Below are 27,751 nucleotides of genomic sequence, written 5' to 3'. Positions count from 1 at the left end.
CGCACGCCGACAAAGACTTTGTCAAGTGTACACAGAAGCTAACTCGACGAGTCGGAAGCACGCTTTGAAGGCGTTCCGCAAGAAATGGGACACCGAGGGAGCGCACGAAAAAGGCAAACAGACCGCTTTGTTCCGGTTCCACAAAGCAGACGGCCGTTTATAAATCAGCGGAGCGCGACTTCTGCAGCAATGGTCGAAGGAATGCAGGACGGACGGGTGCCGCATGCTCGGGAAGTCTCGAACGAGAACTTGTCCTTCCCCACCTGTCACAATTGCGGCCGCACATCCTTTCTTTTTTATTTACACAAAGCGCACGTCGTTTACAACCTCGGTATTACGCACTCAAATGTCGTTAATGACGTTGTAAATAAATGACTGCGCCGGAGTATAATTGCTATAGTGGCGGCAACCTGGTCCTGACGACTGCGTCCCGACACTCTTCCGTTGAAGTATGAAGTTTGAAGTTTTTAGACAATCTAAAAGAAGAAAGGGGAAGAAGCGGAAATCCTAAAAAGCGGAAAACGCAACCACCCGGCTGCAGCTACAACCTACATAGAATAGAGCCGAGCGTCCTACCAAAGCGAGACCGAGAAGTTACCGAAGCCTTGTGCAGTGACTTCTTTTGCAACAACGTATATGGCCAGCCGGAGAGCGGCAAGAGAGCTCGAGATGCATCCACGGCGCCAGGGGGGACACGGTAGCTACCTCGGCGAGCCGCTGACGAATAACATATATGCAGATCTACGCACATTCCCCGACGCCGTGACGCAAGTCGTAGGGCAAGAACCTCGTATAAACACTTTGCATCACCCGTATAGCCGCGGGCACGTAGTACGTATGTGGATGCATGCACCAGCGCATCCCATGCAAGCAGGAGGAGCCACACTCGCCGTGGCGCTCTCTGGCAACTGGCTCCGGTGGGCCGAGAGGAGAGGCTCGCCTTCCTTCCAGCAGCGGCAATGCGCACAGTGAAATCGCGCACCCGCTGGGCGTCGCAGGGAGGCCCATCGCGCGAGGCTGGCCCCTTTTTCGAGGAAACGATGCGCGCGGCCGGAGCAGAGATTCGAAAGGCGGGTCGTCGCGCACGTAGTATATACGTACACCGAGAGGCTCGTGCGAGGACCGGGCTCCGAGCGGCGCCCCGGTGAAACTCCTACAGAGGGCAGCTATATAGCAGTACACACACCGCACAGCTAGTCTTCGCATGGGCGCGCTCCTCTTGAGCACAGCTTGAGAGCGCAGGGGGCAAAGTGCCCCTCGGGGGCCTGGAGACCCCCTACACCATACACCCCCCTCCCTTCGGGCAACACCTATACCCACTGTCTTACGAGAACCGTGCAGTGCTATGGAAGCCCGCGGGAGTAGCTTAATGCACGCACCGAATGCACGAAGCTGGTCATTTGTATGCATGCTGACAACACGGCAAGGAAAAGCGAATGCCCGAGGTATACGATAAAGCGCCAGAAGAGAAAGACGAGCGAATCGGCAAGCGTCCGCGACGGTAAGGAACAGCACAGAGGTGGCAGACACAGCTATATTACGCAAGAACGATAAAATTCAGGGCGTTGTGTTGTACCCTCTCGTTGAACTACACGTAGCATTCGTTTCTTAGCGCTCTTAATTCTGCACTATTGAACGCGGTAGAGAGCGGCCCGTGAATCCTCACTGGCCTTTTTCTTGCGCGCGAACGACTTCCTCAGCCACGTCAACCGGAGAGGTTGACCCCGGCTGCATAGCTTCCGCAATGCTGCACGGTTTTAGTGATACCGAGCGCGCGCGGACACGTTCTTTTACGCATAGCTGTAAGGGAGCACATCGTGGAGCCTGTCGGGCGGCAGCTACCGGCCCCACCGACAACGAGACTCGCGGGCGGCCGGGCCCCTAATTGCGCGCGCCGAACACTGCTCGAACCGAAGAGCAGCAGTCGTTCATCGAAGAGGGGGCAACGCCGATTAGCGCGCACGGCGTCCAGGACGGAAGCTGCCTTCGCCGCCACTTTAGCGCGCTTACTTCTTTGCCGCCCCCCGTCGCTTCACGCGATTAGGCACGGCACGCGGTTACGGCGAGCGGCTCTTTAGCACTGCTCGGCAAAAAACGAACGGACAGCCCTAATGGGCCAACGATACGTAGTCAGCGTCGGGATGGGAACACTTGGACGGTGGCAGGCGGCGTCGGCAGCAGCAGAGACTCGGCAGGGGTCAACAGTTGTCGGGTGCTTAGCCTGGGTTCAACACTGTGTTATATAGAGCGAGAACAGCCGCGTGTGTGTGTGTGTGTGTGTGTGTGTGTGTGTGTGTGTGTGTGTGTGTGTGTGTGTGTGTGTGTGTGTGTGTGTGTGTGTGTGTGTGTCGGGGAAAGGGGAGAAGAAGGGAACGAAGACATTGGGGAAGTTTGGACTCTGCACTGCTTGAAGCGTTTTTCCCGCTTCGAACAGCACCGGTGTGTGTAGGTCGGAACAAAGAAGGTGCCGACAACTCATTTTCCGGGGAATGACTGGTCGTCCCCGTGCCAGGTTGAACTTCCTTTTCCGAAGATCCTCGCACAGCGCCAATTATGGAGGCTCGTCCACGCCTTCGAGTCAGAGTGAGTGTAATATCATCAAGGAGCCCGGCAATTTTCAGAAAGGGAGTCAAGAAGCAGTGACTCCCGCAGAAGCAGCATGACATGCACACCGTTTGTTCTAAGTGGGTATCGATGCTTTCCATCACGCTTTGTGTGGTTTCGACTCACGGTGAACGGCGATGGCAGTTTGATGCTGGCAGAATGCAAAAATGCTTGTGTACCACCGAGCGGCGGGTGAACGTTTAAGAACCGCGGGTGGCCACAAATGAGCCGGAGCCACGTCCACCACACGTGGCGGCTGTCATAAAGCCCATGTGTTTTGGGACCTTAAAACGTAATGAATGAATGAATGAATGAATGAATGAATGAATGAATGAATGAATCAATCAATCAATCAATCAATCAATCACTACAATCATGAAGGAAGTATATAGTTATTTCAGAGCAACAGCCCTATTCTGGGCACTAACAAATTCAGTATCCTGAATTCAGCGCTGTCCTGTGTGTTCCTGCCTTCTGTCATCGTCTTCTCGCGCTGCCCCTTCAAGATGTTCAACCAGTACCAACTCGCCCAAATGTCGGTCCTTCTATCGTTTTCTCCTTTCAAACAAGCAGCGTGCTAATGGAGCCAATCAGAGACCGCGATAGAGGACACTTTAGCTGCCGGCCGATCCAGTCCCGTCGCGCGACATACCGTACCATATTTCTTGCTCGTTTTAACTATCTGAAGCTAAAAAGGAAAGACAGGAAGGTTTGCCGAAGTAGGTTTGTATATTTGACAACCGTGAGCAAGGAAAGGAGAGGGTAAACTGACAAAACGATCACGACCATTCTTTTTTTTTTTTAAGAAAGAAAAATCAAAAGGGACTGTCTGCGCGCACATGTCTACACTTGAACGACCAAACTCGAAGCGGCAAGCATATGTTCAAGCAACGAGAACCCGCGAGCGGCGCCAAATCAGAATGGCGACCGACGCTCAGACTGGAGCTGTCATCGCACGTCTTAAGAGAACAGTGCTATTGTGCTGCATTCACAATGCATGGTCGCTGTTCGCGACATCGTATGAGGTATACTGTTGCTATACATGAGTTCAACAGAAATGTGAATGCTTATAATATCCCATATAAAGGCACGATCACCCTCGCCTGTTGGACGGTACGCGGCTAGATTCGCAGGGATATGACTACAGCGCACTAATTGACAAATACGTTCAGAAACACTTCTCTAAAGCTTATCTATAGTAAACATTTTCTCGGAGTCTGACTTGATCACACACCTGTTGCGCGATACGCACGCACTTTATTAACATCGATTAACCGACAACATTTAGCGCCTCTCGTGGAGACGGTCGAGGCAGTGCGAAAGGAAGTTTATCGGTCGCTCCGAGGCCACTGCGCAGGCATTAACAAGTAAACAGGAGGCTATGCTTGTGGAATACACTTATACGGCATTCCTTCCTCCATAGGCGGGAGTGCCCTGGGAAAAGCCACTCTAAATATACGGCGTCTTGCGATGCCACAAGAAGGTGGAGCCGGTGCCATCACAATTTCTATCTTGCACGTTTTCTTTCTTCGTCGGCTTCCTCCCCCCCCCCCATTTATTTATATTCTTCTTTTTTTTTGCAATCTTGCATCCTCTTTTTCATCATTTTTAAAACATGTGATCGAACAGAAGTTATCTTTCGTAAAACTAGATGCAACGTTCGTAAAAATGGTAGAACGAGCCTGAAATTCGTAAACCTTACGGGAACGCCGGGAGAGTTGGCAGGTGTGAATTCATTGGTGAAACGAGCTAGCCTAGCGAAGCACAGCCCCAAGTTGGTTCAGGCGAATCGATACGTGCTTTTAAAATGTGAAGAGGATGCCGTCTCGTACTACTTTTTTGGGGAGTGAGGGGGAAGGGGCGAAGCTTCCAGTTCTTTCAAATTGCTTGAAAGACCTCCGCAAGAGATCGCGGTCAAGCTGACCGCGCGACGGCGGTAACAACCCCACCCAAACTCGATGCAGAGGCTCCAGAAGGACGCCGTTTCAAGCATTCTGCCCGCGCGTCTTGAGCACTGACGTCACTGTCGCGCAGCGGTCAGGACAGCCACAAACTCTCAAGGTATACGTCAGCCTTTTCCCGTTTCTTCCGTAACACTTTCTGCGGTTCGTTACAAGCAGCCCATTAGTGACGGGCAAAGGTGGACTGAGAGGCATTGTTATTGTTGATTAACGAAGAAAATGAAAGATAATGACGAATTGACGAATGTCCGAGTCACACCTTATTGAACTACATCCCGTTGTGCTTGCGTAGAAAGGGTTGGAATGCTTCCCTCCGCCCCACTACCTAATCAGCACCGCCGAAGGTGGAAACGTCGGCCAGCCGAATAGAGAAGGTAAAGATCCTAGGGATACGAGCCGCTGGATGCCTTTCTATCCACCGGCCACGCTATCTGGACAAGTACTTTTCAGAAAGAAGCTCTTCAGCTTTCAAAGAAGGAGACGCGGAGTGCGCGTTTTTGTTTGCTTGCAGGCGATTGGGAAGACCAGTCCACTCGCGGTCCCCCAAAGAGAGAACAGGTTTCCACACCCCGCGGCAAACATGGGAGCAGCCCATTACCTCTTTCTCTAACCACGGCTGCCACGGCTGAGTGTAATCCTGGGCGAGTGCTGCTGCTAGATAGTACAGCGGGGGCGGAGCAACCTCTCAGGCCTGCTCAGAGTGCGGGCAAGTTGAGAACACCTCCCCGTGCTGCTGCCTTGCACTTTGTACGCAGCGCTTGACGCTGAATTCGCTCTCCGCCGCGTGAGCATTGCCTGCTGCAACTTGTGCGGACGTACGCGCAGCCCCAGACGATGTCACAGCCTGGTCTTCAGTAGTAATTCGCTGTTTGTCAGTGCTGTTTCTTTTTTGACATAGAACGAAGAAAAAGAAAGTAAGAAAATTACTGCTGACCGTACTGCAGCTGTATAAGCAGTGGATGTGGGGTTAAGGACCGGGTGGAGAAAGGGCACGGGAACAGGGGATAGTTTGGGAGGGAGAACGCTACTTACGTAATGAACAAAGAGGTAATAAATAAATAAATAGTTCGCCTGTGTCGTCATTTCGGTGGAGAGCTTGTAATCCGAGCCGGACGCGGGGTATTCCTGCACACCGGTACTGTTTACTGTTCATGTAAAAAAGACAAGAAGAGAAAGAAGTGCCCAGGGCTCATCGGCGCTTTGTGCCACACCCTTTTCTCCTTTTTTTTCCATTTCTTTTACTTTGCGTTTATCGTTTTCAAATCAGAATTTCCTGTAGCTATACTTCCTGCCACGCGACTCTAAGCCTATCCCCCTTAGTGGGTGCACGGAGCCATGACAGAGGTCCATGTTATCATCATCATCATTTGGGCCTCTTGCTGTTCTGCAGTTTCGTACGGTGTCTTCAGTTTCGTGAATGCACTTTCATCAAGAATGAGTAAGAAGACGCTCGCACGAAGACCTGAACAAGGTCAGCCGTCTATGCTTCATCGCTCCTGTTTCGGCGATATGCCTTTGGCAACTCGGACCAGCTCCATTCCTGGGACAGCTCAACGCTCGAAGCAATGGACTCTGACAACAAGTACAGCGTCGTAGGAAGTAGAATATGCGCCAGATGTCGCGTGAGCAGACTTCATCTATAACCAGAGTGAGCAGCAATATTTCATGGTCTCTTACGTGCCGCTTACGGCGTCACACAACCTGAACGCCCTAAGTAGGCACTTTTTAACGTAATATTTCAAAAGTGTGGCCCTTGAGCATATCAACAAACTCCGGATTGACTCTAGAAAGACCATCCTGGCGGGAGATGCACGAAAATTCAATTTTATTTGACAAGTTAAAGAAAGACAGTGTCGAAAGGGTCTTAAGATAGGACACATAACCGCTGTGTGCAGAAAGCAAGTGACCTGCCAGTGATGATGATGATTGTGATGATGATGATGATGATTATGATGATGATGATGTACTGTGATGTACCTTCCTCGAAATGTCGCAACTGCCCTGCTCTCATGAAGCAACGTCGATTGATTGTCCGAAGATGTATGAGGAAGTTCGCATTCTCCGAAAAAAAAAATGGCAAGCGACAAATCTTCCCGTATAGAGAGGCTGCCCAATAGGTTTGCCGAGAGAGACAACGATCGTGTAAGAAGTGCCACCCAATGACGTCAGAAGACCCGCATTGCGGGGCGCAGGGGCCACGACAATCTCGGCCTCTGCCGGTATCGAGGACGTTAACCGCGCCTATATACACTGCAAATTCAGAGTCACTGAGAGCAGGGGGCGAACATTCATCGCCCCTGCGTGGCACAGACACCGCGAAGTGGCCTTTGCTGACTTGTAAACCCACGGGCACGACGCCATGCCCCAGTGTTCCTCAACGTCGAGGAGTGGATTCCAAGGCTATAGTAGGGCCGATCGACGACCCTACAGGCAAGTAAGCAGCCGAAAAAAATGACAAGGAAAGCGTTTAAAAACTGCTGACGCACCTGCTAGAATCAGTGCACGCGATTTTCTGCAGTCTGCAGACTCCGGCCGCTACTAAAGGCGCCCTGCATCTCCTTGCCGTACTGCAGCTGCTTATCGCAGCTCTTTACATAATTTAAAGACCTTTCTTGGCATCTGCTCACGCAAGAGAAGCCCACACACGCGCTTCTCCGTTGCGCGTTTTTGTGAAGCTTCAACTATAGATTCGTGACTCCAGCCATGCCCTGGAAGGCGCATGATACTTCTGGATGACTTTTGGGGGGGGACTTTGTCGACAACTATGAGAATAATGAACTTGCCGTCATCGTTGTGCATCCTTCTTCTATGTAGCGTCGAAACTATTCAACATCCTGTAGTAGCGTGACCTTCAGTGACCGGCCCTGCTGCGTGTGATCCGTACTGTGTGTTCTACTTCATTCTTTAGACTTGTCCATTCTTTAGATTTGTCCTGTTGCTCTTCCTTTCCTCTTTCCTCCCCTCCTTCCTTTCTTCCATTTCTGTGGTGCTGTCACGTCCCTTCTGTAGAGTAGGCAGGCGTTGTGCCCCTTCCGGTGGCAGTTGCCAGCCTGCTCCTCGCTTTCCCTTTCCTGTTAATTGTATACATGTGTTCAACACAAGTAACAACAACAACAACAACAACAACAACAACAACAATAATAATAATAATAATAATAATAATAATAATAATAATAATAATAATAATAATAATAATCACCTCTCATATCCAGCCCGCTCACCGCCACCCCCTCCCCCTGTGCAGGCTATGAGCACGCTATAGCTCAGGCCGACCTCTCCGCCTTCCTTCAAATAAGTTCTCTCTCTCTCTCTCTCGTGTCATCACATGTCATCAATGTATACTCAATCATCTTTGAGTGCGACAGCCGAAAACCTTTTTAAAAGCGGCTCCTTCCGCCAGGTATATGGATCGAGAGTAGAACTTGACGGAACTGGTTGTTGGAAGCGATACACATATTAGCCACGCAAACACACCGTTCACGCACCAGAGTCAGTGGCCGATCGAGAGCACTCGATGGCCACCACTGGCTCGGTAGGTGGCGAGCACTTCGCCACCGGTGGCACTCGTGGCCCGGTTTGACCTCCCTTGATTAAGGGGCACAGGTCAGGGCATGAACTCAGCAGGAAGTGATTGTGATGTGTTGTGCCGTAGGGTGGGTTAAAAGCACGGCGCCACTTTTCTTTCTTCTTTTTTTTTTCTTGCCGCGATTCTCTTCGCAGGTCTTCTTATTTCGTTGTATATATGTTTGCGTTATGATACATACACGGTGTTTCAGCGAACACTTCCAAAATTTGGGGGAAATTGCCTGTGGCAGATGGGAGGGCGCCGAGCTTTGTGATTATATTAGTATGCAGATGACGAAGGAGTGAATATACTGACCCGCCGTGGTTGATTAGTGGCTTTGGTGTTGCACTGCTTTGCACGAAGTCGCGTGATCAAATCCCGGCCACGGCGGCCGCATTTAGATGGGGGCGACATGCAAAAAAAAAAAAAGACACCCGTGTACTTAGATTTAGGTGCACGTATATACAGAACTCCAGGTGGTCAAAACTCCCACTACGGCGTTCCTCATGAGCAGATCGTGGTTTTGGCACGCGTAAAACCCCATAATTTAATTTGGGAAGCATGTCAGGAAAGATGACGCACAGATTTCCGCGCAAGCGAGATGTCTGTCATGTCTAATAAGTATATACAGATAACTGGGCAAGTTTGCGTACGTAAGGCGGAAATAGCTATAAGACGCAAAGAGAGTATATGCAAAACACCGTATATATGTAGATGCGTGCATGTTTATATGTATATATGTTGGTCTTGACAGTCGACCAACAATAATATCGTTTGCTTTTTCTTTCTCTAAGCATTTCAACACAGGTACACCAGCGCACTATATAGCAAAGCTATCTCAAGCAAACTCGTAAGCATAACAATGCGACTTCACTTTATATAGTAACCATTATAAACCATAACTTGTGTTCGAAGCACTTATGGCATGATGTAAAGCATGCCAGTTGGGCATGACGCGCATATCAGACACGTACACAATCAACGCAGGACAAGTGCTATAATCCCGTACGTTCTGTTCTCGTCTATGTATACGCGTTGCGTCTTTATGTCAAGTACACTATATAACTAACACCCGGCAGCGATCCTTAATGAACTAGAGGTATCAGTCATCAGTCAGCCGTAGGCGTGCACAGATAATCCATCATGGAAAGCAGGCGGCATGCTGCATTGCTTTTGGTTCGTGTGCTGCATAATTTACATAACGGGTCCGCCTCGTGTGGCTTCATCAAGAAACAACTGTCGCTGGTATCCGCTAACCTTCTTTAGAACAGATGACTCCAAAGATTACGATGGCCTCTCGTCCCATAAAAAGAACCACCCGCAGTCTTTCTTCTGCGGCTTTTCTTAACAGAGCCATAGGCAATTCGCTCCCGTTTGTTAAAGAACAACCACTTCGCCAGAAGAGACGGCATCTCGAAATCTCTTTTGCAAGCACTGCGCGCAGTCGGTTTGTTGTCAACGGGACAATTCACTAAAGGGACCGTATATACAGTACACACGGGCGACCACCGCGGGGAGGCCCCCTTCGGCGACCTTCGAAGCGAATACGCGCATTCAGAAACACGGCGGGAGCAATCTTGCCCCCGTGAGATCTCGAGCGAGATCTTGCTTTTAAAAAAGAACGCGTCGTTCCGCTCGCATCGCGTCTTGTCAGGAGGAGGAGGACGAACGTCTGTCTGTCTTTCGCGCGCCACAGCGGTTTTCCCGACAATTCGAAAAAAAGTGCGCACTGTATCGCGGTATACTCGGCGGCTGGAACTTGCAGAAGGGCTTCGCGAAATCCGCTTCGACCGCAGCCCCTTCAGGGTGGGTCAGCTACCGCTCACAAGTGGGTCTGCGTAAAAGGATTGTACAGACGCGCTGGATCTAATCTGGTCGAAAGAGCGGGGCTCGTCCATTGACGCGTTTGCGATAGAGAGCGCATCCATAGAGAAACGACACTCGGTGAAAGATGAGCTATCGTTATTTCTGGAATGCTTTTCTTTTATCTCATGCCCTCTGCGCTACGAGCCCCTAAGCCAAGCACGAGAGCGTCTATGGCAGTTGTCGCTCCTGCAGGCTTGCTACTGAAACGAGCGATGGTATTCTGCCGTCATACACAGCTACAGCTGACTATATATGAGCCCATTTAGCACTTCATGTCAGCCCCGAACACATATGGTGTACCTCGCGTGATACATTTACGTTTAAACGCTGTACATATCTACCATTAATAAAAGGCGCCATAGCAGAACGTTCCGGGTTAATTGCGACTACACAGGTTTTAGCGTGTAGTACCTTTTTGTAGTACGTGTAGCACGTGCTTTTTGTTGCTTGTTTTTTTTTTCTCTCTCTCTTCTCAATTTTCTTTTTCGTACCGCCCTTATATAGCGAGGTGCAACCGACGCAACAGAGCCTCGAACCTGCGGGAACCCGGGTTTGCGGCTCACCAGAATGGATGATAGCGCAGAGCATATCGCAGGCGAAACGTTCAGTGGAAAGACGCGACGCCGTCGTCCGAGCCGATATAACGCGGCGACGGCGGTGGCCGAAGGAGGCGCGGCTTCCGGCGGACCGCCGTGGATTTATCTCTCGCGTCCGGCTATCGCGCCTTCGCAAACACGGTGCGATAAGGAGGCTACGCACGCGAGCGAGACCTCGCCCTTAGGACACGCTGGACTGCAGTGACCGACACAGCGCGGTCGCCAACGTGCGGGGGCCCCCGCGGGCAAGACGTCGACACACAAACGCCAAGCTCTTTATCTACCGGGGCGTGACTCACTTGTTCTCCGGCGTTGCTTTGTTCTTTGACTAACGCGTTTACGCGCGACTACATACAACGCCGACTCGCCACGTTCGCTGACCGCGTTAGCGACCGATGAAAGTCCCCGAAGTGAGCGGCGACTGCAAGTGCCACAGCTGCTGTGATATACCAGAGCGGTCCGCTGTATACACACACCAGAGGGGCCCCTTCGCTTTTCGTGCGGCGGGCGTTGACGTCGTCGACATACGCTGGGCTGCTTAACAGTACCGCTCATTGTCGGGCGTGATGGCGCTTGAGTTATGCGACGTCCGCGCATAGCCAGACGCGACTTCTTTGACGGCTCGGCCATTAACACCATCTGTTCCGCGGTGCAGACGGTCTGGCTACCAAACGCAAACGCAGCACGAGACCGGCGGCGTGTAGGGAGCTCGCCGTTGGAGTCGGCGGCGAACTTGGATGTATCGGAGAGAAACGTGCAAACTAGCAACAGGAAATGTGAGCAGCAAGACGCTGAATAAACGCTGAAAAGTGTAACATCCATTACAGGATGGCAGAAACTCCAAATATGACCAGAAGGTGACATGTCTATTTCGTCTGCTGCTGAAGTACTGATTCGTTGGGGGCGCCTGTCTTCTTATCACGCGTATCCCTGCCCAGCCGATCATGCAGAACTTCGGCAGCAGACGAATAGAACACGTCCACTAGGTGGACTCGCGCCTCCTTATAATTAGAGGAAGCGCTGGGTGGACAATTGCAAAATAACCCGCCCCACCATCACCACCACCACAGGGAGCCCAGTTTCAACCTGGTATTCACCGGAATAGTGCCAGGCGTATCCGATTCACGCGTATCCGGGAAAAGAAACGATAAGCACACGCGCCGTGCGTAGCTTTGGCTTACTCAACCTGCAATCAGTCGCGAAACGAATGTTTACAGGAACTCCAACGGGAAGTTCGGAGCGTCATTCCCAAGCACCCAAGTTTTCGCGCTACATCGGAGCATGCGTCATAACAGGGTCCTTGTCGCACCAATGAAACAGCTAGTGCAGCCGGCGCTGGCAGTCCTTTCTCCCCGATGATGACGTCACAACTGGACCTATACGTTAACGCAGGAACCGCGCTTTTTCCTTCATGAGACCGCAAGTAGAGTGGCCTGGGAATTTTCAGGACACTAGCTCTACCGCAAACATCGCGATAGCCGCAGAGGCGCTTTTATGACCGGTGCGTACATGGGCGTGCAACATAACTAACATTAGTGACGTTGTATGCGTTACGCGCGAAATTGGTCCAGCACCCTCACTGCGGCCCAACCTGCTTTCTTCAGACTTTAGAAATTGTTGTCCAGGGAAGCAGACAGACAAGAAGAAAGGAGGGGGAGATATTTCGGTTATACTACCTGATCGCGGATTACCGCGGCGAGGTAGTCTGCATGTTCGGGGGATCATTTCACTGCGCGGCCATGCGCTCATACTCGCTCCTCACTCGGCTCCCGCATAATACGCGCATACTAGCTGCGCTCCACCCAAGGAGCAATGGACACGCGTTAGGAAACGACATGCACACTATAAGACGTACAACACAGATTGATCACCATGTACGCTGCTTCGCGGCGTTCAGTTACCTAAGTCTCATCACGCTCCGCATAACAGAGGCACTGTATCCTGCAAAATAATTCCCTCGTCAGAAGCGGTCACGGCCGGGCTCGATTTGTTTCTGCAGTGACAATGAGACGGTTGAAGAGTGCACGCACATTTCATTGTTAAAACACAGACTTGCCTGGTCAAGCCGAGAAAATAATTATGTGGATGGGGCGTTTCGCACCAGAGCAACATATGATGACACTTCTTGGTGACAAGTCCCACTTCTCAATTGTACTCAAATTTCCACCCGACCAAACTAACACGTTGTTAAAATGGAGTATCACAAACGGTTATTTTTGCCAGCATCGAACTGTCACTCCGCCGCAGCCACGCTGATGGCAATATTCTTGCCACTAGCATGCTCGTGATGTACCACCTGTTCGTAGATCCTTCAATAACTTCGCTTCTAGGCTGTTCTAAAGTAATACTTTTAGCATCGCATAACGCGTTCGACTTGAAGTTTACTGTAGTGGGCAGTCAAGGGGTCCCAGAGAGGCACATGCGAAGTAAAACGGGAGTTTTTAGCGGGCGCGGCGCGTTCCGAAATTCGACCACGAGACCATACGCTGCAGGCGGGGTTGCGTACGCGTTCGTGGATCACTCACCAATATCGCTGAAATCCCCGGTGCTGCCGCGATATCAGCGCCGTGCCGCCTCTGGAACGATCAACGCGCACAGCCTTTGCGGGAGGTTTTTCAAAGGCTCCCGCTGCGATCGCCGTGAGGGCCGCGTGATGTCGACGGCGACGACGTTCCCCTGCACGCGGCCGCAGTAGCCGTGCGTAACCGGTGCACACTAACCGGCTCTTCTTCCCCGACCTCTGCGAGAGAGGGTGAAGCGCTGACAGCGATGATCGTAATGGACGAACAGCACACACATACACACACACAGGTCCACCTCTCACTGAAACGCGGCGATGCACGTTCCGCCGGCACTCAACGGCGGCAGCAGACGCTCGCACCTGTTTGCAGACGAGCGCGCAAACAGCGGCAGGCGCGGGAAAAGGATGGTGGCGTCATCTGCCGCCGATGCGGAAAAAGACCTATTGCTCCTGCATGGCCTTTGAGATTGAAAAGCGCGCGAACACTGCGCGCACCGTGCGCCCCACCGAATCTCGGAGGCTATAACTGCCGCCTTTGTAGTCATCTGCTACTGCAGGTGCGTTGGAAAAGTAATGGGAAAACATTACCGCGGTCCTAAAAACACCGATAACATGACACGTCTGATAAGGCTTAGGGATTATATGTCGGCCCTGCCTAGTGGTATTCCAAGACGAGATTATATGTATAATTGACTCTGTATATAATCAATAAACTCAGTATCAGTCACGAAAGTGGTACTCGCATAGTTACAATAAATAAATAATTAAAAATACATTGTGCGGTTTTTCTTATACACAATGTGTTAACACGTTCATATGCGTGCTCGTTTAATGAAATGGTAAATGCATCCAGCCACTATTCATTACCCTGCAGGAATCAGTGATAAGCATGATATTATACAAGGCTCCTCGGAGATGGCGCGAAAAGAACGCGAGATTTATTTAACCGACCGTAAATTTTTTTAAACAGTTTTATTGCCATACGCATGTGACATATACATAACTTTTCGAACTACCGCTGTGCGAGCGAATCCGCGCCAGAGTAAGCGCACAAAAAAACTCAAAGTGACCAGCCATTCGCACGAAATAAAAATAAAGTTTATTTATTTATTCCAGCTATGGCAGAGGCAATAACCAAGCTGGACTACATCACAGCCGATATGGATTCCATTTAAGTAGATACTCAATCGTATTCCTATATAATCGTCAAACCTTGAAACCTGCGTGATTATTATATCGCCTATATTGTGAGTGTAATGGGCGGCGAACGAAAGGTAACGGCGTCAGAAACCTGTTCCGTTAAGTCGCTCTAGACTAACAAATATTGCCATATTTCCCCGTATTACGTCGGAGCTGCCATGGGATATTATGGCCACTACGACGAAAAGAAAATCCATCCAACACAGATTTTCAGGACATGTTTTTATATTCAATAAATCTACACTTCAGACAGTTTCCGCTGCAGTCATGGAATTGTATTTGAAATGCACTGTTACTTAACGGTTAATCAAGTAATTATGTATGCGCGGCACATACTAGTTTTTTATCTCCAAATGCTAATTGTTACTTCACGTTATTTAAACAAAATTCTAGAACGTATACATATTGACGGTTACTCGGGTTGTAGTGTTTTATTAGCTGTACGTTAATGGGTAAGAACACGTACCTGTTTCAACGCTTAACATGAGAGAGAGAAATATAACTAGCTCTTTAACGTTCCCACCAGATATTAGAATCGGGACAAATCTATTTTGACAGCCTTTTTAAGACTCGAAGGGCTACGCAGCCAAATATATCAACACAAACGCAAAGCGTGCAAAGTTACGGTATAGAGTACAGTCACCCACAAAAGTTTACGGCACACTAGTTCACCGATAAGTGCCGATTTCTGCTCCGTCAAGGCTACGTACTCAGACTACAAAACTATTGCAGATTGAAACTGAATTCAAGGATGTGGCCCAGGATTCGCGGGGAATTCTCGCAAGTGCCACGTCCCATAAACGTTTGTGGCCGACCACACGTCAACATTTTCGGATGTAAGTCATACTCGCAAGAAAGCACAAACGGTGGCCTTAGCGAGATCGCTACACCAACAAACTGTAGGTATGCAAAACTTGCAAGGCCCGCAGGGCCTGTTTTCTCTCTCTCTCTCACGTGTGGCGGCCCTGAACAGTTGAACTTGGCGCGTCGCCACTGCCATGACCAGAGCTGACGTTACAACCGGCTAGAGGGCGCACCCCAACTGATCAAGGCCATCCCGCGGTAGCCACCCACCGTATGCGTCACCGTAACTGCGTAGATGACGTGTTCCTGGGTGAGACACCGCGCGCACCCAATGCGAATGTAGAGGACATTAAACTTTAACCACACTTCCTCGTCGGGCCATTCTGTGATGAGTGTGCCAGGCGTTGATAAGGGAAAATTTCCCCGAGATTTGTAGACACGCCACCGCTTGATGCTAGTTCGTTACCGAGTCGACTCACATGGGTTATTACCTGGAACGTGATCTGAAGACCGCAGTTCCAGTCCACATTGAACTAGCTACACTACAACGCCGTGCCAATATGAAAGTTACTCTTGTGCTACACGCTTAAAAAATAATTTACATGGGCAATATAGAACTCCGCACAATTTCATTGGCTGCTACCGAGCCTGTTGAAGCTGTTCCGTGTGACCCAAGTAACGACGATTGGTTGGTAAAGGTAGGAAAATTGCTGCTCACGGCACTGCATCTTTCGCTACCAACGCATGAACAACTCTCATCAGTAGTGGGGTAGTAAGACAGGATAGCAGAGCTGAAGGAGCAACTACGTAAAAATCCTGTACCGGTCGCTTCGCTTTCCGCATCGAAGTGCAGCAGTGAAAGCAACCTCGAAGGAAGTTGCGAGCAGGTGGCAAGGTTCTAGACGCGCCAGTTGCACACGATACGCCGCATCGCTATCTGGCAGCAGTGCAAAAACATTTCATTGCTGCCAATAGCACGAACTGTCGTTGCAAGTCAGCCGCTACTCAAACGAGCTAAATATGCCGGCGACACAAATTACCAGACCAGCGGAGGAGTTTCCGAGATGTGCCAAGCACAGAATGATGTGCTATGGACAAGCCATCGGAGAAGCAATGAAGGCTCAGGAAAGGAGTTCGGCTTTCAAACTTTTATTTGTGGCAATTTATTTCAGATAGAAACACTTCATTATAAATAAGACTTTTTGGTATCTGAAACAAATTGTTCGGAGATTGGGACGCATCCCAACTGGGCAGTGGACACGCTGCTGCAGAATACTTTTAACGTCGCGACCAGTTCGTGCTGCGGTCACCTGCAGTGGAAAGGACGAAAAAAAAAAAGAGAAGCCACCGTGGATGGCACGCAGTCCTTTAGCCTTCTTTTGTGTGTGCCCAGAAGCGACGACTTTCGAACCGCATCACGTGTCGGGGCGCCGAAACTGCAGGGACCGGGGGCAGCTCCTTTGTGTTCTTGTTTTTGGTTAAGCGTTGCAAAAAAGCACCGACGAGGCAAGAAGAAAAAAAGTCCAGTAGAAGAGAACACAGCCTAGAAGCACTTCCTGTGCACAATGCTGGGGCCAGACTCGTCGTACTCCTGCTTGGAGATCCACATCTGCTGGAAGGTGGAGAGGGAGGCCAGGATGGAACCGCCGATCCAGACGGAGTACTTCCTCTCGGGAGGCGCGATGATCTTGATCTTCATGGTGGAAGGCGCAAGGGCGGTGATTTCCTTCTGCATGCGGTCGGCGATGCCAGGGTACATGGTGGTGCCGCCGGAGAGAACGGTGTTGGCGTACAGGTCCTTCCTGATGTCCACGTCGCACTTCATGATGGAGTTGTAGGTGGTCTCGTGGATGCCGCAGGCTTCCATTCCCAAGAACGAGGGCTGGAACAGGGCCTCGGGGCAGCGGAACCGCTCGTTGCCGATGGTGATCACCTGACCGTCGGGCAGCTCGTAAGACTTCTCGAGGGAGGAGGAAGAGGCGGCGGTGGCCATCTCCTGCTCGAAGTCGAGAGCCACGTAGCACAGCTTCTCCTTGATGTCACGGACAATTTCACGCTCAGCTGCAGGAAGGGGAGAGAGAGAGAACGGATCGTGAGCATTAGCGGCGAGAATTAGGAGTGGCGCCCTATCGCGTGTGACGTCACGGCCAGGACGCCGCTTGCTCCGTCTCGCTCGGCGGCCGCGCGCGCTCGTTCCCTTCGTGTATGCTTGAGGCATGGGTGGCTCGTGCCGCACTTATAGGCTATATGTCGGCTTCTTTCTGCTGCCATGCCTGAACCACAGTTCCTTCTAAAGCACGTGAACAATAAAATTTGGGGCATGGATATCGCAAGCTATGTAGCGTTGAACGGGGCTACTGGTTTTACAATGTATATATGCGCCGTGTCTGTCCATAAGTTTTGCGTAAAAAGAATGTCCGCAAATTCAATATGCGAAGTTGTGTACGATGCTTGGCTAAACACTTAACATTCCCTTAGAATTTAGCTATGAGAGACATTGCATTTTACATGAAGAAAAACCTTGGTAATTGGCGTGAGCATGTTACCCGTGTTGAAAGACATTGCCCAGCGAAGCTGTCATCATGAGTCTTATTACTCTGGTGAGTTGTTCTAGCCAAATATGGCCATTTATTAATACGTAAAAGAAAGAGTTAGGCGCCCATTTTTTATGAAGTTTGCTGCTAGTTTCACCCCTCTCTGAAACAGGTCTCCAAAAAACGAATCGCTCTTGGCTGCTAGCACCACGGCGCGTCATGTAGAGTGTTTACATAGTTAATTCACAAATACCATAGTAGCAACAACCTGAGAGAAAAGTTTCGTTGTTAAGATCGAGAGCCAATCAATTGCAAGCGATGAAATGTTTCATAGTGGCCCTCAGTAGCCTTTATCGACAATATGGCACACCCATCACGCAATGGTAGCAACCGACTGTCGGTATGGCGAGGCACGCTTTGTTCGTGAAACCCATCAGTTCACTACAATTTCGAATTGAAACCATAAAGCATGTTTTTACAGCTTCAATTGGAATGGCTAAAATATTCTCGAGCTACTACAGCGCAGCTTAGATTGCCCGGAAACGCAAAATTCAAGCACTTTCTGTCTCACCATGTCTCGATCCAACGTTGTTTAATTGTGCAAACGGAGAACTATTCGCGTCGTCGGTACATAAAAGAGAACCTCGCCCAACTGCAAGCAAAATAAAGTTTGCTCCAATCCAGTCGCAAACATTCATAAAGAAAACACCACAAGACTTGCATATATATTCACTTGATTTTTGACCCTCCTCAGGGGAATTATATCTTCAATATGTCCCATACTACTAATGATTGACGCTTCGACTTCTTTCTGGCTGCAGCATGTGGTCCAACAGGCATATTTCACTAAATAATTTAGGCCGCGCAGCCTGTGTCAGTTCGCCAAACAAATTCGTCATGTGTATGCCTCAAGTAACATGCACCAGTAAATTTCTCAAGTGAGTTGAACGTGTAGCACAGAAAAGCGAATATATATTGGTACATTCCATTTTGTATTCTGTAAATAGACGTAAGCCTTCATTAGCTTTACTTCAAATTGCCGCCGCTTAAAATAAACACATGAAGAACCGCCTAGTTTTAAGAAGTAGTCAAAGAAGCAAGTTGTACTTGTAGAACCTAACTGCAGTATAAGTTAAGTCCTCGTGTTACCGCTGAGCGTTTCTGTGAAGAAACGCAAAAATTCGATATTACACCATGAACTACTCGTCGTGAGCAAACCAGCGGATTGTAACTGTTGTAGAAGTCATATATAGCCAGCGCCTGTGATATACTCGATGCACCGCTGCACGTATGGTATCATAACTGGATTCTTATTTTCTATATTTTTGCGGTTGTCGATTGAAAAACCCGCAATGGGCTGGACTGCGCTCCTTTGGCTGGCACTGTAGCGTTGCCTTTGAGAGCTGCATTGTCGTCTAAGAAATAAGCTCTTTGAATAAATTTCCGCAAATGATGACGTCGTAAAAATATATTTGAGACGGCCGCCATAAGTCTACAAGCAAAGAGAACGAAAGCGCCCGGACACCGCCCGAACTGTATCAGACGACAGGCGCGAGTCCTTGCCCTGACGTCACGCGAGCGGCGCTCGCAGCGCCCCTGTAGTTCGTTCTCGGGGCTAATAGCGATCGCAACGCGAAGCACAAGAACCAGAGCCATGTTGCAAGAACGCAAACTACAGCCTTACCTTCGCAGTTATCAGGTAGATTGAATGACAAATGTAAACATTGCACCAATTTCACAGCTAGCTAGGATAAACCCAGTTGCACGTGCTGTTACTGCATGTAAACAACGGGTTGAAAAATTAAGTTTAGGTGAAGGAATAAGGGCGAGGGATGGTGTACAAACGCACCAGTGGTGGTGAAGGAGTAGCCCCTCTCGGTGAGGATTTTCATGAGGTAGTCGGTGAGGTCCCGGCCAGCGAGATCCAGACGCAGGATGGCGTGAGGAAGGGCGTATCCCTCGTAGATGGGCACGGTGTGCGAGACGCCGTCGCCGGAGTCGAGCACGATACCCGTGGTGCGACCAGAGGCGTACAGGGACAGGACAGCTTGGATGGCCACGTACATGGCGGGCGTGTTGAAGGTCTCGAACATGATCTGCGTCATCTTTTCACGGTTAGCCTTGGGGTTCAGCGGGGCCTCGGTAAGCAGAACGGGGTGCTCCTCGGGTGCAACACGAAGCTCGTTGTAGAAAGTGTGGTGCCAGATCTTCTCCATGTCGTCCCAGTTGGTGACAATGCCGTGCTCGATGGGGTACTTCAGAGTGAGGATACCACGCTTGCTCTGGGCCTCGTCGCCGACGTAGCTGTCTTTCTGGCCCATGCCAACCATGACACCCTGCGGGAGAGAGAACAGTGCTCGAAACCATCGTCGTGGACGCGATTACGAACGGCCGGACTAGTCGGGCACGCAGCGACGAAACGCGTAGTCCGGCGACACGCCCCCCCAGCTACTTGAAAGACGGGATAACCGACGAAGCAAGAAGCGCCGCATCGATCCAAGGGGCCAGCGACCGGCAAGGTCGCCAAAACAAAGCGCAAATGCCGGCCGGCGAGGAGGACGGGGAAGCGGGCTAAGGGTCACGTGAACAGCAGCGGCGGGAGCGTTTTGACCATATATGGGCAAAGCCAGACGCCGGCTCCTCGGAAGACCGGCGAGCGCGAAACCAGTCGACGCCGGTTGTCGCGGCAGGCTACCTTTGCGTTTTGAGCCCCCTTTAATAGACCACGTAGGGGCAACGATTTCAAAACCAATTAGACGAGTGGTCTGTGAGCCCTGCGCAAGCGCATGATTGCTGGCGTACGTAGAATCGTCGCTATGCGACAGGCTAGCAGCTTACAGGTGGCCGCACAATCGGCATGCCAAAATTAAAACCACTACAATAAAGCGCATCGAAGCGTAAATGCAACGAATGAAATCCACGGCATTCTGGCTGACATTATAGAGTCGGTACGATCACGTCAGGGGGGTTTGCTTAAATTGCGGTACGTAGCGGGGGGGAGGCTAGATGCGTTACGTGTCACAATGGCCGAGCAGGGATGACTCACCTGGTGCCTGGGACGGCCGACAATGGATGGGAAGACGGCGCGGGGTGCGTCGTCGCCGGCGAAGCCAGCCTTGCACATGCCGGAGCCATTGTCAACCACGAGAGCGGCCACGTCGTCGTCACACATTTTGTTTGGAGTTGCGGGTCGGACCGGTTACGAAGAACCTAGAAGAGAAACGGCGTCCGTTGTGATGAGTGCTTGTGCGCGAAACACGGCGAACACGCCCACCAACTCAACTCGAATCCTGCAAATATCTGAACTATGCTTTTGGGCTTTTAACTGGAGCTGCGCGCAAATAAGCTTCGAGTAGACTAGCACTAAACGTCGCTGCCTGTTAGAAGAATCGGGCAGCACCCAACTGAAGGTGCTATTGCGTCCGAAAAACAAATCTTAAATGATTAAATTATAATACTAGTGAGCAGCGGGCCGTATCCAATCGCTTTTTCTTTAACTCTCCACCTAAGCAGACACCAATAGGTTGGAGACGAAGCGTCATGAGCTACACGGTTAACCAGTACAAGGCTTAAGTGAAGCTGTCATATAGCTGTCAAACTCAAAAAAAAATATATCCAGGAGATCGCATAATCCAACTCGCTTGACGAACCAACGCCTGTAGAGATGAGCACGGTAGACGAAGACCCAAGCACCACACTTTGCTGAGGAACACAGAGCACACTTACGAGAGAATTTTTCGCACGGTGGCTCCCAAGCGAATCCAGGGACACGACTGCGATGGCTGAACGCGGCCGGCGGCCTTTTTATTGCACGTGCGTTAGCGCCGTTCAAATCGCAGAACCAGATTGCCATATATGGTAGCGACTGAGCAGAGCTGCCTGCTATTGGTCCAGAGTGGCGCGCCGGAAGTCGACAGCGCCCAATGACGAGCGCGTCGTCGGCTATGCCCATATATGGTTCGTGACGTCATTTTTCCGGCGACCCGGAATTTTTCTTGCTCTTTTCTTTTTTTGCCGCGCAAGCAGCGCCGGTCGGCGGGGCCGGCGTTGTGTGTATGCTCCAGTGGTTAGCCGGCAGCAGCAGCCGGTTTTGGTTTCTTTTTCGGCTAGCGCAAAGTCTGCTCGTAATTGACAGACGACGAAAAGAAAGCCTCGCGAACGGTGCTACTGCGCGGGGGGCCTTCTTCGCTGCTGCTGCTGCAGTAATCGGTCGGCCCGGCTTTTTCGTTCTCCCTAGCGAGGCTACTGCGGCTCTCGCGTGCGAAGAAGTTCCAGCCAACGATGCTTGCTCGGCTGCTCTCGTAGTACGTCGCCGTCGGATGGATTCCTGCTGGTCGGCCCTTCTTTCCATTTCTTTATTTTCTCGAAGTACGTAGCCACGTAACTGTGTGTGTTTGTGCGGGCTTTGCGGCACCGCCGAGGATTCTCTGCTCGAGGTGCTCTCGAGTGCGCAGTTTTTTTTTCGCGCTGGTTGCTGCGCCTCTGCTGCCCGGCGACCTCGTTTGCAGGCCGGCCGATACACTCCCGAGAATCACTCCGCGCGCTGTGCAATTTTCGCCGCTGAGAAGGAGGGATTCAAGGGCAGGCTCGGCGGCGCGCGATCGTATACGGCGTGCTTTTTCCACCTGCGTCATCTCCACGAAGGGCCTTGTCAAAGGTCTCGGGGAGCGTTGTTTGCATGCCGCGTGCGTTTCTTCTGCACGGTCGCTGGCGCAAGCAGCCTCTCTGCGAGCAAATCATAAAGTGGAGCCACGGCATTCACGCGATCGGTGACGACACTACGTCGTCCCTATGCGTGCGTTGAGTAGGCAATTGCACCACGCGAGTCGTACTAAGGTTTTCACAAGTTCTCTTTTGCGGGTGTACGCGCAGCAGGTTGGCGCGACTTTTATGTGTAATGACGCTATTGTTCCAGACGTGTTTCGCTCCATTCAATCTACGTGAATTTTGCGACAGAAGGTTTATCTGCCTCTGCTAGTAGCTCGGTGCTGAGTTGCTCAAGTGCTTGTGCATCGTAACATCTTGGGCAAGATCAGTCCAAACAAGCGGCACTTTTGGCAAGATGTATCGCAATTTTCCGAAGCCGCTGAAAAGAGAGCGGCCGTTACCTTAGAAAACGAGGCGGTTTGACCGGGGCGGTGTGGCGGCGCGGTCTGCAACATTTTGATACCGACGGCGACGCCCGCTTTGTCGGCGGCCTAAACGGGGTCTCTGGCCGAGCGTTGTTGTTAAACCAGTGTGAGCGCGCCGTTGTAAGTGCTGGCTCGTCCTGAGCCAATCTCGTTCGCATGCCTTGCATTCTCCATAACGCGCACGCTTATGTGGCCTCCTTTCGGAGCGTTTTTCGTTTCCTTGTTTAAGAAAATGCCCTGGAATTGGTTGGGTTAGTTAACCGTTCCGAGCGTTGCGTTCGAATTGAGAATAGATCCCCGGTTACTAAATCGTTCGTGTGACCAGTGGTTTTCGAAACGCAGAGTTGCGCTGCCGACGTGAAATCACCATTGGGCACGGAGCCGTGCTCTTGGGGTTAAGTAGCACAGTCGTGTTCGCCTGGGTCGCGGAAATCAGCCGATGGGCGATTGATCCGTCGCAGCTCGCGAGGGGAGCGCCGGCGTGTTTTCGTATTCTGTCCGTTCCAGTCGTGACTCATCGCGAAGACGCCTCTCGGACTCGTACGCAATGAGTCAGGGAGCTAGCGCAGGTTCATATATGCGATAGCAGGTATCTACGGGTTTTGCAAGACCAATCGTCGAGCACCACATCAAGGGGGGGGGGGGGGGGGCAAGGAGGCGCCGGCGGCTCGCTGCTTGCGGCTGGGGCTGTAACACCAGCCGTCACGACGCCTTGTAGTTTATCCGGCTGGTCGGATCTGTTTCGCGCCACTCTTGGAACGCAGGAGGGGTTCCCCGAGGCTCGGAAGTTTGAGGACCTCTGGAATCGAGGAGGCACAGTTCGCGAGTTCCAATCGTGCGATGCACCAACATCGTATAGCTACGCCCCGTCGTCTCTATGTTCATACATTACGTGTACTGGTTTAAACGGTCTCTTTGGCGACGGCAGTGATTATGCAGCTTTTCGCTTGAGCTCTTATGTCGCAATCTGCTTCTATATCGTTCTCCCAGGGTGCTTCGTTACCTACCAGTGATATTCAACAGCAGCAAGTGGTCTCCCCTTGTGTATGTATGCTAACAAAGGAGGTTGGTGCTGCTAAGCACGAGGTCGCAGGATCGGATCCCAGCCACGGCGGCCGCATTTAGATGGGGACGCAATGCGAAAACACGTACCCCTGTACTTAGATTTAGGCGCAAGTTAAGAACCCCAGGTGGTACAAGTTATTCAGGAGCCCCCACTATACGGCGTGCCTCATAATCAAATCGTTGTTTTGGCACGTAAAACCCCATACTTTTTGAGGTTACTGCTAAACCGGGACGCACTGGGAGCTTAGGTTACTGAGGGTACAGATCGAGTGTACGATTGACGATAAGTGGGGTTTTCTGGCGCAAGAGCTAATGATGGCCAAATAACGCCATCAGAGTACGATTGTGCTTATGTGTAAATAAAATAACCCGCCACTGAGACTGGGAGTAGTACGTGTGCTTTATCACCCGTCCAGTTAATTGCTCCTAACTAATTGAGTGCAACGCGGCGTGTGTCCCGATTTCCCGACAAAACAAGGTATCGTGTATACTCGCAAAAACTATAATATTACCGCAGAATGACATGAGGTATACACCGCGCTTTCGTTCTTCGCTGACCCTCAGGAGTCAGTCAGAGAGATTCCACGGGGGCAGGGTGAGGGGGGGGTTATACCGCGTTCAGTTGGGGGCCACTCGTTGCCCTTGAAACGGAGGCGCGTGACGTGTGCCTACACTTCAACAACAAGCACGGCAGGCAGGAGTCACGACAGCGACACCCGAGCTGCCAACGGTGTACGCGTGTACACGACTGCAGCTCGGCATGCCGCACTGGCAAAACGGTGTGTAGCCCCCCTTTGGCGAGAGTGCGCGCCCTAATTTAGAAAGTGGTGCTCTGCGCTACATGTATAGTGAACTCCGAGACGTATAATGATGGGCGCTCCAGCCTTCCGACGATGTTGGTTGGTGCCTTCTTATAGAGAGGCGCCATCGCTCGGCAATTGATCGTGTATTCGCCGGGCGTCTTTCATGCTTCGAAGAACGCTTATATGTATAGCGCGTATTGAGAAACAGAAAGCTGGATCGGCAGTTTTTCATGTTGCTCAAGTATTTTATCATTGACACTTGTTTGTCTAACTACAATATTCGAGAAGTTGATTGACTAGTTAAGACTAAGTATGTAATTAGGCAAAATGAATAATAATAATAATAACATGAATATCTCCAAGCGACGGCAAAAAATAACGCTACCTTGGTTTTGTCCAGCTACACCTGGCATTTGCATATTTTTAAAGTTTGGCTCAAGTTGCGTGGGACAACCGGCATATAGTACTTGTATACTGTATTTACTCCCGTAAGACACGCAGTCCTATCCCCTTTGAAGAATAGCTTGAATGAAAAACAAAGGTTTCGCCAATGATTGAATATTGAACGCGTATGGCGTGCTGTATAACAGTTGGTGCCGTCTCTGGAAGTTTTAATGTCACTGAAGTGTCGAACAGCATCGACGGCACAGCGCGGTCGATCAACGTCGAGTGTTCGCCGATGTTGTCATTAAGTTTCATTGAAGACGAGCGGGTGCTACTAAGACCGATGCATATAACTTGACCACAGTGGTGCAGGATCTTGAATAAATGTGTGTGCAGCGTAACCAGTGTTTGCATTATTCTTTACATCGTGCCGGACGTGGTCTGCGGTTTTAACGGGTGGTCAACTCTAGTCAGAGTCGCACCCTGAAAGGATTCCTACAATGAGTGCGGGTATAACCCGAGCTCGGTAAAGTAGGCAGTGATTCCTGCTGTAAGGTATGGTGTTTGTGGAAAAAAAAAAAAGAGTATATACACCTGCGTCTCTGTTGCGCGGACAACTTGTCAGCGCCGTACAGGGTATAGCGGGAAATATAGGCGAGAAGGGGAAATGAGAGAGAGAGAGAGACGCATTCCACCACTTGGAATAGCAGGAGGGCGATTCACAGCGTATGAGGCAGGCGATCAAAGGAGAGGCGCTGCAGTGGCGTGAGCCAGTTTCCTCAAGGTTATAGTCTATATAATATAGCACGAGCCCTGAAGTTGTGTTAAGGCTCATGCAGATTCGTTTCCGGTGTGGGCAAACGTGCTTCGTCGTTAAGGAATGCTCGGGGCAACATAAATTCCACAAGAACGACAAATGAAAGGACACATCACTATACGTGCTCAAGTTCTCACTGAAACTGGCCAGCAATCGTGCAGATTGTGCTCAAAAGCACTTACTGATCGTGAAGGAGGATAGCTAACATAGGTGCTCAATATGCCAACAAACCAATATTTGCTTTTTTAAAAAAATTATGGGGTTTTACGTGCCAAAACCACTTTGATTATGAGGCACGCCGTAGTGGAGGACTCCGGAAATTTTGACCACCTGGGGTTCTTTAACGTGCACCTAAATCTAAGTACACGGGCGTTTTCGTATTCCGCGCCCATCGAAATGCGGCCGCCGTGGCCGGAATTCCATCGCGCGACCTCGTGCTCAGCAGCCCAACACCATAGCCACTGAGCAACCACGGCGGGTACCAATATTTGTTTGTTTATTTATTTGTACACACCGGGTTTCTTTTTCCTAAACTAAAACAGAATCTTGAAAATATCACCTAGGGTAGATAGCACAGCTGAATCACTTGAGCTGGGTTACTGGAAGACATGAACATTACGTGCACGAAAAATCCTAATGCGTACTCGGCTAATGAACAAAGGTTCTCTAATTAAGCTTTCAACTAATTCGACTTTACGGCACACATGGAAATTACGAAATGCGGCCGGTAAGTTCGCAAGGTGTAATCGCTTGGACCAAATTCTCATCGTGACACTACAGATATGTAACACAGAAAGGCGGGCTAGTTGGTGGTCCATATTTGAATGCATAACGTAACCGCGCAAACGACAACGGACGTAGAAGTAAACACACTGGACAAGTGCTTGTCCAGTGTGTTTCCATTATGCATTCAACTACAGATATGCGCCGTCAAAGTTGTGGTAAAAATGCACTGTTGTACTCTCTCTCTCTCTTAATAAAACGCCAGTTTTATGCGCTAAATGACGAAAATGACTGGGATGTCAATGTATTTCGTCGCACACGCGGCCGGGAATCTAACCGTCCACCTAATGTTCAAACGCCGGAACGCCATGACCTCTGAGTGACCGCCGCAGGTCAATAGAAAAAAAGAAACCCACAGAATTACAGCAACAAATACCAAAAATACGCATAACAGCACCAAGACGAGCCTTGGTGCTGTTTTAGCTTATAATAAGCACCAGGCTCTCGCCTTGGGCTGTTCTTAACGCCGTTATCTTCAACCTACGAACTGCAGCAAGTCCGATTCAACAGGCTATTATACGGTTGAGAATTTAGTTGCATTCTGGCCTCCACACTGAAGAAACCAGTCCAGGAGTACCCCCGCGACCTTGTCTTCGGCAGCACAGTGCCACGGCCAACGAAGCACCGCGGCCGGTGCGGTGTGCCCACCCCAACCGACAGCCTTTCGGAAGAAGCTTTCTGGTCACCGTGGAAAGGCACCATAGAAGCCACACACCGTGTGTGTACCCCCGCGCGCATGCAGCATGCATGTAGGCCGACCGCACCTCCGCCGCATAGAAGGGAAGAAAAAAGCCCGACGAGGGGAGCGAGGCAGGGACCACTCCCGTGGCGTATACCCTGCTGCTGTTGTGCCATTGTACGGGTTCGCCCAGTGGGACGCTCTGCTCCGAGGGAAAAACACAGTCATAATCCTCTCTCTCTCTCTCTCTCTCTCTCTCTCTCTCTCTACATCTCCCCCCATGGGAGGGCAGGAAGCTCCGCACTGTCCCCGGCTCGCATTTCGCCTGTTGCTGCGCAAGAGCGTCCTCCACTGCGCGGTGACGTGAGCTCGGCTCTCTCTATTAGAGAGAAAAACCAAGAGGGGAAGGTAGGGAGGTTAAACAAGGACGTGCCCAG

General features: G+C 50.7%; 2 protein-coding genes across 2 annotated transcripts in view; both read right to left on the bottom strand.

Moving 5' to 3' along the window:
• The window catches only part of LOC135921299 (integrin beta-PS-like), a 52,220-nt gene extending 38,765 nt beyond the window's left edge, over positions 1-13,455 (bottom strand). Inside the window, exon 1 of the mRNA XM_065455621.1 lies at positions 13,118-13,455. The gene's annotated coding sequence lies outside the window, so the exon portion shown is untranslated. The remainder of the gene's footprint in view (positions 1-13,117) is intronic.
• Positions 13,456-16,250: 2,795 nt separating this feature from the next.
• On the bottom strand, positions 16,251-21,531 carry LOC135921314 (actin-5C-like). The gene is made up of 4 exons (XM_065455648.1): positions 21,378-21,531; positions 20,698-20,861; positions 19,501-19,987; positions 16,251-17,178 (listed from the first exon to the last, which is right to left on the bottom strand). The coding sequence occupies exons 2-4, from the start codon at positions 20,821-20,823 to the stop codon at positions 16,661-16,663; spliced, it is 1,131 nt and encodes a 376-aa protein (XP_065311720.1). The 5' UTR covers positions 20,824-20,861; positions 21,378-21,531; the 3' UTR covers positions 16,251-16,660.
• Positions 21,532-27,751: the final 6,220 nt, after the last annotated feature.

This window comes from Dermacentor albipictus, chromosome 1 (assembly GCF_038994185.2).
Source record: "Dermacentor albipictus isolate Rhodes 1998 colony chromosome 1, USDA_Dalb.pri_finalv2, whole genome shotgun sequence".
In the NCBI taxonomy this organism is placed as follows: Eukaryota; Metazoa; Arthropoda; class Arachnida; order Ixodida; family Ixodidae; genus Dermacentor; species Dermacentor albipictus.
Note: the sequence above shows the minus strand (reverse complement) of the source record. Positions and strands in the feature narration are given on the sequence as shown.